Below are 17,732 nucleotides of genomic sequence, written 5' to 3'. Positions count from 1 at the left end.
TACGGTATAGTACACAGACAAGTAGACACTTGCGGGCTGTACTAGCAAGTTAAAAGCTCTTTATGGCAACAGAAACATTCTGACATGCTACTTCATAGTATGATACACTTACATAGTGTTGCTCACATAATTGTTCTTTCTTTAGTCAATGGCACTTTTAGTCAATTTACATTTGTTTTGAGATGTATAGCAAACAACAAATAAAAACAAAGACCTTTTTAATTTCACAGAGGTGTATTTATAAACAGTAGGATGCTGAATGGCAGAAGCATACCTTTGCAGCCATTAGAATTTCCTAAACCCTAGTTTCCATGAACCCAGATGATCTCTTTGTTCGTCATGATACTGTTTGGGCTCCTGCAACAGATTAAAATGCACTGTGTGCTACATCAAGTCTACAAAACAATGACTGTGGGTGATAATCCTGTTTAGTCAAATATATTACTCCTGGGGGAATTCTGGGCCAAAAAATTAAAAATTCTGCGCACAATATTTTAAAATTCTGCATAGTTTATTTGTCAAAAATAACACAATATAATCACACCAGTTTTCATTGTTTTGGTCATTTAAATACCCCTCAGCAACTCTGTCTGTGCCAATACCGACGACAAAAAAGATGCAGGATTTTTTTTTGATAAATTCCTTACAAGACATATTAATACAGAGCTCTGAGTAATAATTAATTTAAACTACACTACGGAACTGTTGTCTGTGCCCCTCAGAAACAGTGCAAATGCGGAGGGAGTCAGGGAGGACCTGAAGGAGAGGGAAGTAATTGCTGGAAAGGAGCCTGGCTGTGAACTTGGAGAGTTGTTGGTGAGTGGGAAAAATATGAAACAGTTTTTTTGTTTGTTTGGGTTTTTTTTTTGGGGGGGGGGGGGGAAGAGTGTTCGGGAGCTTTGCCCAGACAGCTCCTGGCTCACCCCTAGCCGCTCCCATTCAGTCAGGCCCATTGGTCTCTGTCCTGATGTGTCCCTCCACCCTCACTCAGACACCCAATCCCCATGTGTCTGTGCCCCCACTCAGCCACTCCTCCATGTGGCCCTGCACACCTCCCCCCCCACCATCCCCATGTGTCCCACCACCCTCCTGCATGCTGAACCCCTCGGTCCCGGCCCTAGTCCGCTCTTGCAGGCCAGACCCACCCAGAACCCTCACCCCTGCCCCAGCCTTGACCCCCCCACACCCCAATGCCCTGCCCCAGCCATGAGCCCAGCCTGCATGCAAACTCCTTCCTGAAGCTCATACCCCAAATGCCCCCAACTTACTACCCTCTGAAGCCCTCATTTCTGGCCCTACCCTGGAACCTGTACCCCATCCCACCCCCAACCTCTGGCCTCAGCTCGGTACCCCTCCTGCACACGCCGAACCGATTGGCCCTAGCCTGGAGCCCCCTCCTGTACCTTGAAGCCCTCAGAGCCAGTGCCCTCACCCTAGCCCAGTGAAAATGAGCGTGTGAGGGTGGGGGAGAGTGAGTGATAGTTGGGGGGGGGAGAGCCTCAGTGTAGAGGCCGTTTGTGCAACTAGAAAGTTTGCGACCCTACTTCACCGCCCCCCCAATGGCCCTCAGCCTCCACACTCATTCAGCCCCTGCCACAAGCTGTTCTCCCCCACTACCACTTATGAACCCGTGTCTGTGACACCCCCCCAGCAGCCGCATGCTGTCTGAGGCCCTGTCTCCTGACCTGCACTAGGAAGAAGGCAGGTTCATTCTCTTCCCTATGCTGAGGCTGGCTAGGAGCAGCTGCTCTGCTCTAGTGCCAGAGTAACCCCTGGTGGACAAAAGGTGAAACTGCAGCAACTTTCCAGCAGAAGTTATTTTGGGGTGGGGGGAAACATGGCATGAGACATATGCGCTAATGCACTGGCGCAGAATTCCCCCAGGTGTAATATATGAAGACGTCTGTTAACAGCCAGAAGTGTCCACAGTCCCCCCTGACTGCCATTCTCTCCCCTGGAGTATTTGCTTCTCACACAAGTGTTAATACAGCAAATAAAGTATTTTACAAGCACTGATGCTGGAGCTACATGGAGAAGAAATGCCGCTTGTAAAGGGCGGGAGCATATTTCCTAAATGAAGTGGCATAATGTCTTGCCACTGAGACCAGTGCCCTTTTCAGTAGCTGGGTTGCATGTAGGCAAACAAGAGACCAAGCAGCTCCTTAGAGCATTTGTTTGCGAGCACATTGGGCAGGGTGCATGAAACAACTTCTGATCTGGTACCTGCCATCACCTGCCATTACTGCTCCAGCTTAACACTTCATTAAATAGAGGTGAGAAAAAAACCAAACCTTCAGTAGCAGCACAAAGCTGCTCCATTGGTGAAGGGGTGTCCACATGTTCCAAGTGACTGGTGCTATGCGAACCTCTCCTGGCATAGGGGATTGGCTTGGGACTGTGCAGGGGCCAGGTGTGGGGTGACTAGCATGCCTTGTGCGCTAGCAATCCCCACCCAGCTGAACAGGGCCTAGCAGGAGCGCCAGCGCCACTGTAAGTTAAGCAACCCTTAGCCTGCTCCAAGTTATGGTGGGGGTAAAAGCCACCTTCCCTTCAGTCTCTCTCGAATGAGGCCCATGCTAAATGTTGCTGGGACACATACTCAGAAAGTAATCAAGCTATTCAAGGCATAGATGGAGCAAGCCGGGGTCCTAAAGAGTCCACAACACTTTACAATGAATGCATTTAAAAATAAATATATTCCAAATAGAAGAAGAAAAGAGTTTACAATGTTTTCGCTATGATTTTTCCCTTCTTGTTCCTCTGTGGGCTATTTTCCCAGTAGGAAGCTGTCATAAATAATGTACAATGTAAACCTTAGCGTACATTTTGTGAGGGGTTTAAATTAAGGAGCCACATGATAAAGGCAATCAGCCACGTGAGCATGTGCAGCCCTGAGACACTGTTTCATTTCTTAAGTGCATGCAGGCACTTGGCCAAGAGTGCCCCAGTGGTCAAGGAATGCATATTCTGTTGTGTCGTATATATTAATTAATTACTGTGACAGCCATGTGGTTGAAAAAGGAGTTGGTCATTCATGTTGTCCCTGCAGATCTCCTTGCCTGCAAATCTCCTTGCCGGTTAGGCTTGGAGATAATTACCATCTGCTTCAGAGCAAAAGAGAAGCTGCAAAACTTAACACTGTCCTCTCCATCTTCCTAAATAATCTGATGCAAATGGTCTTGTGTTCATAACTGATAGATGTCAAAGTCAGCAGGTAGGCTCTGGACAGTTGGGGCAGGAAGTCCATTCCTAATACTGGCAAGGCAGGACACTACAGTGCAGCAACATTTCAGAGGACGAGGTGGTTATTCAGAGGCAGTAATCACACAGGATTAAGTAAATACAGAGTGTGGATATTGGAACAGAATCATCATCTGTTCCCGTTCATAGCAGCCTCTAGCAAGCAAGTGCTAGAGGTAATAATGGAGTAATTTAAAGAGGGCCATTAGCTTCCAGTTCAGGTGGTGGTGGAGCGATCATGGCCAAGGGACTGGAAATAGTGCCAAGAGCTGGAAACGGAGAAGATAAATGTGGTCAAGAACAAAGAGCGCAGGTGTGAGAGTTTGAGGAATCTTGCTATAGCCACACATGGTGGTCCCCATTACTCAAATCCCTTTGTGTTTCGCTTTCTCAGCATGCCTACTGCATCTGGATCACTGGCTTTTTGGCTTTTCAGTCCTGCATTTTCATTGTCAGAATCCATGAAGAGATCATCTTTGGCTGTGTCTTCAGCCTCACTGCAGCTGTCAGCATGGAACCCAGCATTCTCTGCTATGACAGCAGGATCATCCTCTTCATAGTGGCAACAGTAGCACTTCTCAAAGTTATGGCTGTGATGGAGGACACCACCTTGGTCACTGAAGCTGATCTGCTGGTCCTTTTTCTGTCCCATATCATGGCTTTCACACTCTCTAGTGAGATCAGACAGTAAAATTTCACTACACAAATAATCCTCATCTTCCATAACCTCCATTCTTTCAGCTATCTCTTCAGCAGAGGGCTCGTTCAGATCAGGGTAATCCACAAGGATTGTGTCCTGTCTATGCTTGAAGCAATCAGAATTGTCATAGACAGGATAGGTCTCTTCTGGATAACCTTAGGAACAAAAGTGACATGCACCTTAAAATATTAAATCCAATTTTAAAAGGAATAGACCATCCTGATACAAAACCCACGCTGACAAATCTGTTCAATCAATTTAGAGTTTATCATAAGAATGTTAAAGTCTTATGAGAGTAACACTTAGTTTTTACTCTGCTGAGGCTCCCTAAAGTAAAGCTAATTCAAATTAATACCATCCCAAACTTGTAGGGGATGGGGTGAAATCCTGGCCACTTTGAAGTCAATAGCAAAACTCCCATTTTCAACAGATTTTTCAAAAGCACTCCACACCCACCATTGGGGCTAGAGTGAGAGCTATGGGAGCAGCTGGGTGATAATATTTTGAAAATCTGGCCATAGCTCTTTAAGTAAATACATTTCTGAATACCTCAGTGCCTCGCTAAGACATGTTTTGAAGATCTCAGATATAGAATTAAACAACGTCCTTTACAAAGCTGGATAACTAGATAAAACCAAGTGCTTTTGTTTATTTCATTTTTTAAAAAATGCATGAAGAAGGAGACTAAGAAAGCAGAGCTTGAGGCTACCATTTATGTTTTGAACGATTCTGAAAGCTTCCTAAAGGGCAAAAAAATTAAGGCTAACCGGGGGGGGGGGGAGGGGAGCCTTTAGAATTCAACACGTTAACAACACCAGCAGGATGTTTTAAAAACACAATCATAGAACACTTACAACAATGAGAAATCAAAATGAGTTTAAAAAGCAGAATTTTAGAAAGACAGAACTCCTGGAGTTAACTTCTCCAATTACCTTTACAATATTAGAGCAAGCAAAGAAACAAAACCAAAATTAAGTAAATTTTAAGGCAAAATATAGTGGTTCTTATTTCTGTGATATTATGCTGAAGAAAATAAAACCTGGCCAAATTAAGAAAAGCACAGAAATAAATCTATGTCAGCCAAGACAAAGTAGCAAACGGCGTGTACTCAAGCTCATCTGCCAATTCTGGCAGCAGATACTGTGTTATCCAGGCAACGTGAAATGCTGGATAGTTCAAAATCCATTTGCTCTAATATAATTGGAAAGTCTTGGAGGCCACCTTTCTGAAAAGAAATGAGGCAATTGTGCAGGAGTCTGTTTGCATCTGGGGGGAATATTCCAGTTCTGGCAAAACTACATAGTGCAGATGACAGTAAAGAAGAAATAAAAGCCCACATTTACCTTCCCAATCCTCCATATAAGGAGCGTCTTCAGCTTCCTTCTCTGGGGAGATGCCATCTATGAGTTTACCTTCCTTCATGACCCTAGTGATCTCTCGGAGCTGCTGGAGTAATCTCTTTTCCTGGTCTGTTGTAACATTTTGGGCCCTGCTAGAAAACATCAAACACCATTCCTGAAGGAGTCTGGACGGCAATATCATCAGTATTTAATATGTGTGTACAATAGGATGGTCACAACAAGCAGGAGGACGCCATACATAAACTAGAGTTATGAAGCTGCTTGGTTGGTGGAGAATGCAGCATGGTAAATCTATAGGCTTTTTTTAAAAGGATGAATGAGACTTGGCAGATCCTTGGTTGAGAAACGACAGGGAAATGCATGTCCTGTTATGTTGCTTCATTCAGGATCTACACTAAATCTTAAATGACATATGACACAGTGTGTGTAGCACCCCATGAAGACTCCTCACTGACAGTGTGGGCAGCTGCTCAAGAAGCTCTTTAATTGGTGCTTTGCCAATATTGGATTCTCATTGGCAAGTTAAAGTATTTTATTTGCAGCCTGGCAGCCATCATTAAGTCAGTTGGCCAGCAACATAATGTCATCATCAAACAGCAGCGACAGGATAGCTCCATGAGGCAGGAGGGAGAGATGAAAAATTAGGGTGTTTTTGAGTTTAACCTTAACAGGGGCATCTGGATTTGACTAGGGGTGAGAGAGCTGAGGTTATTTTAGGAATAAGTCAAAAGTATAGTCCCTACAGGCATATCATTTCACAGCATTTATTGATATATTTTATTATCCAGTGAATACAAGCTCTTTGCTATAACTGCTCATTGTACAGTAATCTCAGTCTGCTCAGGGGAAAAAAATATTCAGGCAGCAGGCTTTTCATATTTCCACCCATTGGTTGAAACCAAGTGATTCATTGTTTCTGTCGTCAGTTTCTCCCATGCTGAGTAAATGCCATGAACAGAGAAGCACTTGGTCTGAGCAAACTATTTTTGTTACTGTCTTTCTAAAAACAGATAAACATACAACACAGCTGTGATTTTAAAATGATTGGCTTGCTTCTGATATAATTTACGCTGGTGTAAATCAGGAATCACTCCACTGTAGTCAATGGAGTTATGCTAGCACAAAAGCAGTGTGAAATTAGAATTGTGCCTCTGGTAAAACTGTCCGCGTGGTTAGGGATCGTGGGCAGATGTGGTTCTCGGTTACACAGGTGTAAATCCAGAGTAAGCCCACTGATTTCATTTGAAGTACTCTGAATTTAAACTGTATGACTGTAACTCTGGCCTGGGCTATACTAGCGCGGGGGGGTTCGAACTAAGATACGCAACTTATCGAAGTATCTTAGTTCGACTTACCTGGCCGTCCTCACGGCGGTAAGTCGACTGCCGCGGCTCCCCCATTGACTCCGCTTACTCCTCCTGCTGAGGTGGAGTATGGGCGTTGATTAGCGGATCAATTTAGCGTGTCCAGACGAGACGTGATAAATCGATCCCCGATACATCGAACACTACCCGCCGATCCAGCGGGTAGTATAGATGTACCCTCAGGAACCTCTTTGTCCCAGCTAGGGTGCATAAGGGTACAGGGATCCTCTGGATCTGGGATCTACATTCTAGTTTGCCAAAGATATGTTATCTAGGTCTGAGAGTTAAGGAAAGTCACCCAAAGGTGAGCCTCACCCTCCTGTTAGGCAGTGAGGCAAGATGCTTATGCAAATTGAGTACTGTATGGTTCACAATGGATGCCCATTTACAGTCTGAGCAAAATGTTAATAGATTTGTGGGGGGAAAAAACAGGGTTTATCCTGTGTTGGAGCAAAGACAATGAACTTTTGGAAGTACATCTGAGGTGCAAATGAACACCTGCTTGTCCTGCATCGGGGGAAACAAGTTGCCACAGGACTTGGCTTCATGAAAGAAGGCGCTCAGCTAGCCTGGCTGAAAAATGCTGTGAGAAAGAGTTTGGGGCGGGGGGGAGGGGAAGCAGTACCTTATTCGCTAAGAGGGCATAGTGTGAGTTGAGTTTAGGCTGTAGAATACGTGCTATGATTTTATTTGGTATGCAGTAGAACCGCAGTTATGAACACCAGAGTTATAAACCACAAACCTCATTTGGAACCGGGAGTACGCAATCAGGCAGCAGCAGAGACACTCCCCCACCCCCAAAAAACCAAATACAGAACAGTGATGTGTTAAATGTCAACTACTAAAAATAAAGGGAAAGTTTAAAAAAAGATTTGACATGGTAAGGAAACTGTTTCTGTACTTGTTTCATTTAAATTAAGATGGTTAAAAGCCGTCTTTTTCTTCTGCATAGTAGTGCTTCAAAGCTGCGTTAAGTCAATGTTTAGTAATAAACTTATGAAAGAACAACCATAGGGTTTTGGTCAGAGTTTCAAACATTTCATGGCATGCATCTGACGAAGTGGGTATTACTCATGAAAGCTTAACTATACAATACAATACTAACAATACATCTGTTAGTCTATAAGGTGCCACAGGACTCATTTGTCGCTTTTTACAGCTCCAGACTAACACGGCTACCCCTCTGATACTAAACGTTTCAGAGTTACGAACAACCTCCATTCCTGAGGTGCTCATAACTCTGAGGTTTTACTGCATAACCCTTCCCCCCAGTATTTCTATTTGCTATCATATGACTCTCTATTCTTTGTTAAATAAACTTACATTTGCTTTTTCAATAAACAAATTGAAATGCTGTGCGTTAAGCTGTGGTGTACTGTTCCTCTGGGAGTGTCCAGTGGAACAGGGGCTGGCCACTGCAGCAGGATGCTGGACTCTGGGGTTGGCGTATGCACATGCTATATGCTCGCCTGCATACGGGATAGCAAGCCCGCATGGGCTGAGACGGGCGTGCTTGTGTTGCCTGTGGCTGGGAGAGTAGGGAGTTGACCCCTAGCAGGCATAGACAGGGCTCCCTCTCACTATGGGGGCAGATGGTAGCAAGGTGCCCCACAACCGTGGGTACCGCTGGGTAGCATCGCAGTGACTGAGATCAAAATTTGGCCCTGTGAGTAACAAAAGATCTTATTTGTAAGTGTTCCTGTAAGATGAATATTAAACCTAACAGGCGGGTGCAGCTCCTGAAACAGCACACAATTGGGGATGCAGGGCTCTCTCTGCAGTTTCCTTGCTCTGCACACAACTTCCACTCTGGTATATCTGCTCTGGGAAAGATAAGAGCTGCAAACATCAATTGAGAGCTTCCAAATATGGGCCAAATGGATGCTTGACAACAGGCTATATTTCTTCTTCACTGTCCCCCACCTCGGGTACACACTCTTACTGGCAGAAGACACCTGTACGTCACTCAAATTCCTACTCTAGTTGAAATCCTCCACACACTCTGACACTAGAAAACAGGTTGTTTACAGAGCTGATGAATTTATGATCTTGCTACTTTCTCATTTTTACTTGGATTTTAGCAATGGAACTGGAATGTTATTAGCTCCAGTGATGTTAACCAACAATGGGCAGTTCTGACAGACAGTAGGGAACTTCCAAAGGGCAAGTCTTTATGGACTTGGCAAGCCTTGTTTGATAAAATTATACCATCATGCTATAAATCAGATAGGGCCAAATTCCACCTCTGGGTTCCACTGAACTCTGATGGCAGAATTCGCTCCATCTGAAGTGTGCAGTTGTGGAATTTGAAGACATGTATTTGAGATGAATGTTATGTATCATACTATATGAAATGGGTTTTGTCAGTTGTCTACCCTGGGCTGTGGATGAAATAGAACTGCCAGCACAATCTCCCTTTTCCAGACACAAAAAATATGTAAACTGAAGAAATATCACTTTGAGAGAGCAGCCAGGCACTGAGAGCCTACGTGAATCTGTGCTGCTGAGGCAGGGTCCTAGCACAAGGGAAAGTCTATTAAGAGGTGTTCAGCCCTCTATACTACTTGTATTTGAAACTCCTGAGTAAGGTTCTACAGTGTGGCTTTAAATGTCTTGCTCAGACTGTGAAATTCACCATGATGCAGAGGGGCAGCACAAGTCCTTATGCACTATTTACATCTCACCAAAGCCCTCAAACTAGGACTTAAATGAAACTTAAATGTTGCATAAACTATGTGATGGTCTTCTGTACAGGGAGACTTTCACATAGGAGACACTGAATGCCTGGGCACTGCATAAGAGGAGGCAGCAGACTGTTTGCCCTGGCAGAAATGATCATTTCAGAGAGCGGCAGGTGTTTGTTCTTGCTGTGCATGCTTGTAGCTCCAAAAGAGCTATTACAATTTATCATGTCAATGAAGCACATGCTGCATTGTGGAATCCCAAAATACTCATTGGCAGGTACAGCAATGTTTTTATATACTTACACTGCGCTCATAACAGTTCCTAAGGAGCTATCATGATTGCTATGAAAATCTGTACTCTAACTTGGTGTCTCATACACTTCAATTTGGAGCTCTTGGCCTTCATCCTTTTAAAACAACACCATTAAAACACAGCTATAGACAGAAGAGAGATTGTAAAAATGGCTCCATGGAGTTCTATATTTATTCCCTCTCAATTTCCACTGCACATTTGTTCAGTTTGTGGTAAAAAAGATGGTTTTTCTAATTGCCATCTCTGTAAATGTGACTTTTTGTACCTTACAATGAAGTTGGGTCATTTCTACCTCCTACCTAATCATCAGAAATAAAGATTTTTGTGGCTGAACATTAGCTGACAATTTCATTGATGCACAAGCCAGAATAAAATCCAGCTCCTTAGTTGCATTGACTCTGCACTGTTGAAGAGAAAATTAGATGGTTCTTGTCAATAAACAGATAGGACTCAGAGAGCTGGGGAGCCTAAGTTTGAAAGCTGGGTTCTGAAATGAGAACCCAAATGTAGTGTTAGGGAAACTCAAGCCATCACTTAGCACAGGGGTAGGCAAAACGAGCTGATTTTCAGTGGCACTCACACTGCCCAGGTCATGGCCACCAGTCCTGGGGGGGGGGGGGGCTCTGCACTTTAATTTAATTTTAAATTACGTTTCTTAAACATTTTAAAAAACGTATTTACTTTACATACAACAATAGTTTAGTTATATATTATAGACTTATAGAAGGAGCTCTTGTTAAAATGTATTACAGGCACGCAAAACCTTAAATTAGAATGAATAAATGAAGACTCGGCACAGCACTTCTGAAAGGTTGCCGACCCCTGACTTAGCATATGTGTGTATAAAATAGATATTTGGGCATCTTGTGGCTCCACTCAGGTGGGCCCTTAGTTGTTAGCGTCAGACATCCAGGTCTGAAAAGTGAGCCCACTGGAGCAGCTGTGCTGAATGACAAGATACCATTTTTTACATTCTCTTTGCTAACTATAATTAAACAAAAGAAGAAACAAAACTATCTATAAGACTAAAGCAAATTTAAACTGCAAAGCTATGTTAAATGAAAATACAGTTTCACTATGAAAACTAACTAGCAAATGCAGTTTCTTATCCTGCATAGCTGCTCCCTGTGTCAGTCAGACCTGTTTACTTCAATGCAAAAGGAAGATTTTACTGTTTGCTATACTCATTCCTGCACAGCCACACTGCTTTAGGAAAGACAGATGGATTCTTTGCTGGTTTGTGCATCAACAGAATATTTAACTAAGTTCCAATTGTAGGGCCACCAGTTCAATGTATGCAGATTTTCCCCAGTTACACTTGTACAATCCCACTGAAACCAATAGGTTTGGGGGATATAACATGAGGCCAATGGGGCTGCACAGGGGGCAGCATTTGACCTTTAGAACCTTTCCTACTGGTAATGATGCAGTAGCCTGACAGACCCTAGCTTGACCTTCAGATCCCAGGCTGAGTTTGTGGGATGAGCACTTAGAAAAATATTTTTTAATTGTAACCTGAGCAAATTTGATATGAAAATCACTTTTCAGAGTTAAACTGCACTTTCAGTTCTTGCACAATATACTGCATGTGCTGCTAAACCTCTTGGTAAGGCACATCAGGGTAAGTTAATGAGTGTTTTAAACTGTCCTTTCTGAGAACTAAAGATAGATTCAAGAATACTTGTGTAGTATTTTTTGTGGATTAACATGTGCTGGTCATTTCGATACCAAATAACATCTCTTGAGTAGAAACTCTATGAATAAAACATCTCTTGAATAGAAATGTAGCAAAAAAATTATTTCAAGATATATTGTACATTGAACAGAATGATGAAACAGGAATATGGCATATGGTTTAAATATTTGTGGGAATGCATATGGAAAGATTTTGCACATATTGCAGCCATGTCCCCATATTAAAACATTCTAGTAAGAGCCTGGAAGAACATCAGATAATAGCCCTACACACCCAGAAATCTTTGTTTTCCATCATCAGAATCTCAGCAAAGGTCTGAGCAATCTAGATGAGTAGATTCCACAAGGAGATTTTCCAGTGGCCAGGAGGTCTATGCTAAGAAATGGAAACCAGCACATAAGCTAAATGTTAAGAAACCCCCGATCCTAACTGGATGCTATAATAAATAATAACAGCATGCCTGAATTCACAAACTGGGAAAGGATTACATTTGTTCAAGAGAGAAGACTGAGAATTTTGAGCTTGTTTCAAAGCTTTATGATTCATGATGCCCTTAATCAGATGTGTCTATTGAGAGGTATATATTATGTAACTAATGTCATCTGTTTCTTGGTTTAGACATTGTTCTATTGCCATGTACTTGTGCCTCTTCCTTCCCAGATCTTTCTTTACCTCCCTCTCTGTTAATACTTATAAAAAAAATCCTTTTACTCCCTTAAAAGTCTTCAGTTTCTGTGAGTGAACAATCCCTGTACAGCCTGCACTGTCCATGATTTACTTTAACCTGCACTGTCCATGATTTACTTTAATCTTTACCTTATTTTTATGATCCTAGTTCTATTGTCCATTATTTTGTTTGTAGTAAATGGTTTGCTGGGTGTTCCCCCACTTGTCTTAGCTAGCTCAAACAGTCTGTCTTCTAGTTTACTGACCCAGTCACTTATCTTAGCACAAACCTTCCATTTTCAGCCTGCTGACCTAGTTACCTCCCGAATCCTGTCTTCCAAGAAATCAGGCCTCTCTCATGTTTAATTACTCACATCAAGCCAGACCTGCAAGAAGTATTGCACTTTACTGATCAACCCAGAGATTTGTGCAGATGGGACCTAGGGGACATCAATATTTGAATCCAGAAACAAATTTTACAAATCAACCCTATTTTTACAAAGGCCAAAACAAAAATTCCAGTTTCAAATCCCAGTTTAGGAGGTTTTCAAAATCTCAATCTGGTCTCCCATTGACTTCACTGGGCACTGGATTAAGCCCTTAAAAATAACATATAAACAATTAGAAACAAAATTAGAGCAGGGCTAAGATTTTTCATTCTGGATGTAAATAGTATACATTTCAAATCAAAAGGAAACAGGAGCAGATTAAAAATGGCCCATACCATTTATTTGTCATTTTGTAAAATTTGTAACAAAATCTCGCTGTATTCAACTTTCACATTACAGCCAAATACAAATCATATTTCTTGGAGTGTTTTAAAATAATTCAGCTTTTTAAGGAAGAATATGCAATCATTATTTCAAAATAATTTTAAACAGTGCATATGTTAATAAGTTTTACACCAAATATTAGTGAGCAAATTATCAAAGAAAAACAAATTTAAAAATACGAATTTAGCAAATTTTCTTTTTTCATATTTACTAACCAAGTGGGTTTGCAAGTTAAAGTGGTGGAAATTGCTTACTGGAGCAGATTAATATGCAGCCTTGCCTCTAAGGAAACATTTTACAGAGATTCAAAAAGGCATCTATATAAAATATAACTGCATTAGTGTTTTATAAAAAGATCCAAAACACTAGAAGCTAACAGAAAATGAAGTAGTCATCTTGGGTAAACTCATTGGCTCTTTTTGCTTTGCTTTGCTTTTGGGCCTAAGACATTTTTATGTTTAGACATGTCTGTCTTTATCTTCCAAATTACATAGTACGTACAATGGGGCACGGGTGTCCCCCTTAAGGAAACTGACATTGCAAAAAATAATTGAATATAGAACTTGAAAAGAAAAATGTGAAAAAAAATAGAGCAAAATACTGTGTCAACATTATGAAGTAGAAACATAATTACTATTTTAACATATACAAGAGATTTACATTTTGATAAAAACATTTTCTTCCAAGAGAAAGTTTAATTTATCTACCCTAAACAGAAAGGAGTTCTTCTTTAAATTCCTGTAATATAAAACATACCTGTCACAATTAGGTCCTACTCTATTGATTAATTTTTCCATAGCCTCCTCAGTCTCTCTCAGCTTTTCTTGTAGTTGCGTGAGCTCATAGTCAGCTGAAAAACAAACACAATCATTAGCAGCTCTGAAAACGTATTCCTCTAGTAGTATTACAGACTGGTTGTCTCAGCAAACACAGTATTAAGCCAAAACTGGTTCTGAAGGATCTAAGAAGAGCAGATGGAAGCTCAGCCTCCAAAGAATTATTGGAAACATTCGCTTTCATTTCTTCAGGCATAACAAAAGGAGTGCAGAGAGGTTCCCAAAGGCACAGAGATGCACAGAAAGCACTTCTCAGAATGGCTAACAAGCAACCACTTGATATGCAGATTGAAATGATCTGACAGAAAAAAGCCACCTAATATGATGCTCTAAAGGAAATGTAGTGATATGCTGCTCTATTGTAAAATCAACAGTTCTCATGGAATGTACCTCTTAAATGCCTGTGAATAAAGATTCAAAGCCACTCAAGTTAATATATTTTCTGCTGTCAGATAATGGCTGGCTCTTCATGGTGTGCAAGGATATGGGGAGCCAGCTCAAGGAACTTGCACCTATGCACATGAGGCAGCCACAATCTGGGTGGGGGGTATAGCCATGGCTCCAACCTCCTGGCTAGCATTACTAACCCGTCAAAGGTGTAGGCTGGACCCCTTCTAAGGATGGTGGAGCTGCTAGTGCAGCAAACACTTCCCTAGTGCCCATAAGATAATGGAGTGATGGAGGGGAGGAAACATTCAGTTGCCAGATACAGAAACTAATCGTGCCTGTACGGTACAGCCCTGCCTGGGACGCAACTTGCTGTCTCTGAACTTCCTCGTCCTTCCCCCCACAACCCCAGTGCACTAGCCAACTAGCTCTGTTAATTGGCATGTGTGCAGGAGGAAGAGAAGTGCACCATATGCTCTGAGGCAGCAAGAAGGAAGCCGTCTATCCATTTATCATATGTATTATTGTAACACCTAGAGGGCCCAGTGAAGCTTGGGTCCCCTGTACTATATACTGCACAAACGTGCAATGAGAAACTGTCCCTTCTTCAAAGCGTTTACAGTCAGGGCCCAAATTCTGCAAAGACCCTGATGCCATAAAGCATCTGCTGAATTTTATGCAATGTGAGTTTTCAAGCTTTTGCATGACTGAGGCCTAAACAGACAAGTAGACACAGGGTGGGAAGGTGAACAAAGGCAGAGACAGGTAAAGTGAGATCCCAGGGTCACAGAGCAGGTTAATGGTAGAGCAAGGATTCAGGTCTCTTGAATCCCAGTCCAATGATCTATCCATTGTGCTGCCTCCCCTCTGACTAGTGATAGATTCTTTAACAGGGTGCCCAGGTGCCTGGTTTTCAACCAAAGGGGACCTGACAGTGTCCAGCCAGTACTACTGACTGGACAACTAAAGTCCTGTTACTGAGGGCGGGGGAGGTGGGAGGTGCCAGGTCATCACCTGCGCCAGCCCCTACTCAGATGGGGTCGCCTCCTACCTTTGTTGGGTGGCTGCAGCTCCCAGCCCTGGCTCCGCAGATGAGTCCCTCCCAACCCAGTGGGGGTGGGGAGGATGGAAGAGGAGCAAAGCGGGGAGGCGGCTCAGGGAAAGAGGTGGGGCCGGAATACAGACGGTAGAAAACAGAGTCAACCGATATTATTTATCACTAATTTCTGTGATTCTATAAAACATCATGATGTACATTTATGTCATGATTATCACAACAATATTACCTGAACCCTGTGATAACATTGTCTTTTTAATACCCTATCAAGTATTTGTTTTCTATGAGAATCTAGCCAACTAAATAAAATACATTTAAATGTAATTACAAACAACTGCTCATCTGAGCTTTAAAGCTAATGTATTAAATTATCCAACAAACGTGTATATTTAGAAATAGGCAGATTTGTTATTTCATTGGTATTGTGACCATCCAACTTGGGGAAAAAGAAATAGTAACAGCTGGGCAGAGGGTGGGGAGGAAGCTGGCTGCTTCCTTTAACTACACATATCAAATGTTTCAGCAATTTAAACACTATGACAATGGGAAGAGAATGTAACAGACAGCCTGGTAACTGCCCAGAACATACACATCAAGAAAAGGCATTTAGCTGTGAGCACTTTGCTTCTCAGCTTTTAGAATTATCCTAGATTGAAAGCTCTTTTTGGAGCTAGGTCCATCATCATTATTATTATTAATATTAATATTTGGCCTTTTAGCACTTCGGTCTGATCTAAAACTCAACGAAGTCAGCGAAAACTCTCATTGCTTTGGATCAGGCCCATACTCAGTAGTCAATGTTTGTTCAGTGCTTTGAAGGTGTAAAGTGCTAGCATATACCAGCGCTGATTATTACTATTACTAAACAGGCAAGGTGGAAAAACATTTTATTTACTGGCACTCTAAATCATGAAGCTTATTTCTTTATATGTTTGACTGGCAGGTTTCATAAGTGATCATTTTAGGGGCTTGGCAAATTCATTCCACGCTTAAGGGGAGACTGAAACTCCCCTTTCCATTGCTGGCCCCCCAACACGCAATTTGCTGAGTCTGGAGGGCCCCATTGACTTTACTTTGCCCACATGCAATGACTTGCAGGATTAGGGCATTATATTGCATAGTGCCACTTCAGAGCCAGGTGGACAGAGGATTTTGTACTTTCCAATGTATATTGCACTTTTTTTTTCTTTGTAGGTGGAGTGTCCTTTATACTACTAATGAGCACTGGTAAAAAACCATTCTTTAACGCACCATGATATTAAGCTAAAACCCTCACTAAATTGTTTATTCAAGCAGAACAAAGAAAAGGGAACAGACACTTCTTGTACTATGTTGTGTTGCTCCCACTCTTTGCACATTTCATCTTTTATTGTAAACAAGTCAATCCTTTAAACATTTTGATTTTAAACATTCACTTAGAAAGCGATGGAGCAGTAATTTGCTTTACATCATCTCCTCTATCCCACCGCAACATAGAAGATAATGTTTGCTGCTGTGTTTTCCAATTTGGCATTGAAGGTTCCAGAGGTCCCTTCCAACCCTAATAATCTATGATTCTATGATTCTAACAAATTCAGAGAAACAACTTGTTAAAAACTACTATCTCACATCAACTTTACATGGAACAGCAGATTTACAATGTATCCAGAAGACAAAGACACTGTCCAACTGTATGGTTACATGGGTAACTTCTAATCACCTGGGAAATAATACTTACTGATTTTCCTATTCATGTTTCCAGGTATAGGAGGAGATTTCCTCTCCACTGTAGTGGTTTTTCCCTTGGAAGAGAGCTGTAAGTGGAAAAAAATTACTATTGTAGGAATTTACAGTAACAGCAGTACAGAAGCCCCACAGGCATCACACCAAGAAAAGGAGAGAAAGCTAAAATTATGCTAGAAACTAATCACAGAAAATACCACCAGAGGAAAAAACAGACAGCGATCATGAAAGAAACTATGGAAACCTAGCTAACCAAAAACTGCTATGACGTATTTATAACAGGTGATTTTTTTTAACCAAAAATAAAGATTAACTGAAAAATATCACATTTACATTTAAAAACTGTGTACATTACTCTAAAGACCCCAATCCTATAATCCATCTGTACACAGAGACCTACTACTAAAGGCGGTTTTGTTTGGGCAAAGACTGGCCTTTAAAAATACTGAGGGGGGAATTAATGCCAACCTATTTGCCTCTCTTTCTTTGGCAAAAGTTTTCTGGCATTTATGTCCTTTTCTGGCTTTGCACTAGCACTGTGACAGCAACACAGATGTCATCAGGGTCTACCAAAAAGCGATATGCTCTTTAGTCACGGCCTTTCATCTGTATAAAGGTTGGATGCTGCTGAACTGTGTTTAATCAGCCCAGTCAATACTCCTCTTTCCTGGCCTGCAGGAACACTTCTGCCCTTCTTATCCTGGGACTCTCCTGAGCAGAGACTACCAATTGTTCCAAGTCACCGGTCAGTGCCTGGGTCACCCCTCGTTCTGCGAGGAGAAGGGATCTGCCCAAGCCCCTTATGCAGCAGAGATTAGGTTCTCCCCTTTGCGGGCTGACACATTGGGTGACTGGAATTAAGGCAATGTCCATTTCAGCTCATCTGCTCCCTCGAATTCTGGGAGGGAAAGGCTATAACAATCCTGCAGAGGC

General features: G+C 42.1%; 1 protein-coding gene across 2 annotated transcripts in view; it reads right to left on the bottom strand.

Annotated features, from left to right (window-relative positions):
- Positions 1–1,076: 1,076 nt before the first annotated feature.
- Positions 1,077–17,732, bottom strand: part of RIC3 (RIC3 acetylcholine receptor chaperone) — a 32,498-nt gene continuing 15,842 nt past the window's right edge. Inside the window, exons 3-6 of one of the 2 annotated variants that reach the window (XM_039535036.1) lie at positions 16,795–16,870; positions 13,554–13,647; positions 5,284–5,429; positions 1,077–4,095 (exon numbers count right to left, since the gene is read on the bottom strand). In XM_039535036.1, coding sequence (XP_039390970.1) covers positions 3,602–4,095; positions 5,284–5,429; positions 13,554–13,647; positions 16,795–16,870 — 810 coding nt within the window. In that variant the 3' untranslated portion in view covers positions 1,077–3,601. Of the gene's footprint in view, positions 4,096–5,283; positions 5,433–13,553; positions 13,648–16,794; positions 16,871–17,732 lie in introns of both variants that reach the window. The other variant, XM_039535035.1, reaches the window with a different exon arrangement.

The sequence above is a fragment of the Mauremys reevesii genome, linkage group 4 (genome assembly GCF_016161935.1).
Source record: "Mauremys reevesii isolate NIE-2019 linkage group 4, ASM1616193v1, whole genome shotgun sequence".
Classification (NCBI taxonomy): domain Eukaryota; kingdom Metazoa; phylum Chordata; order Testudines; family Geoemydidae; genus Mauremys; species Mauremys reevesii.
This window is presented reverse-complemented; position numbering and strand designations above follow the sequence as displayed.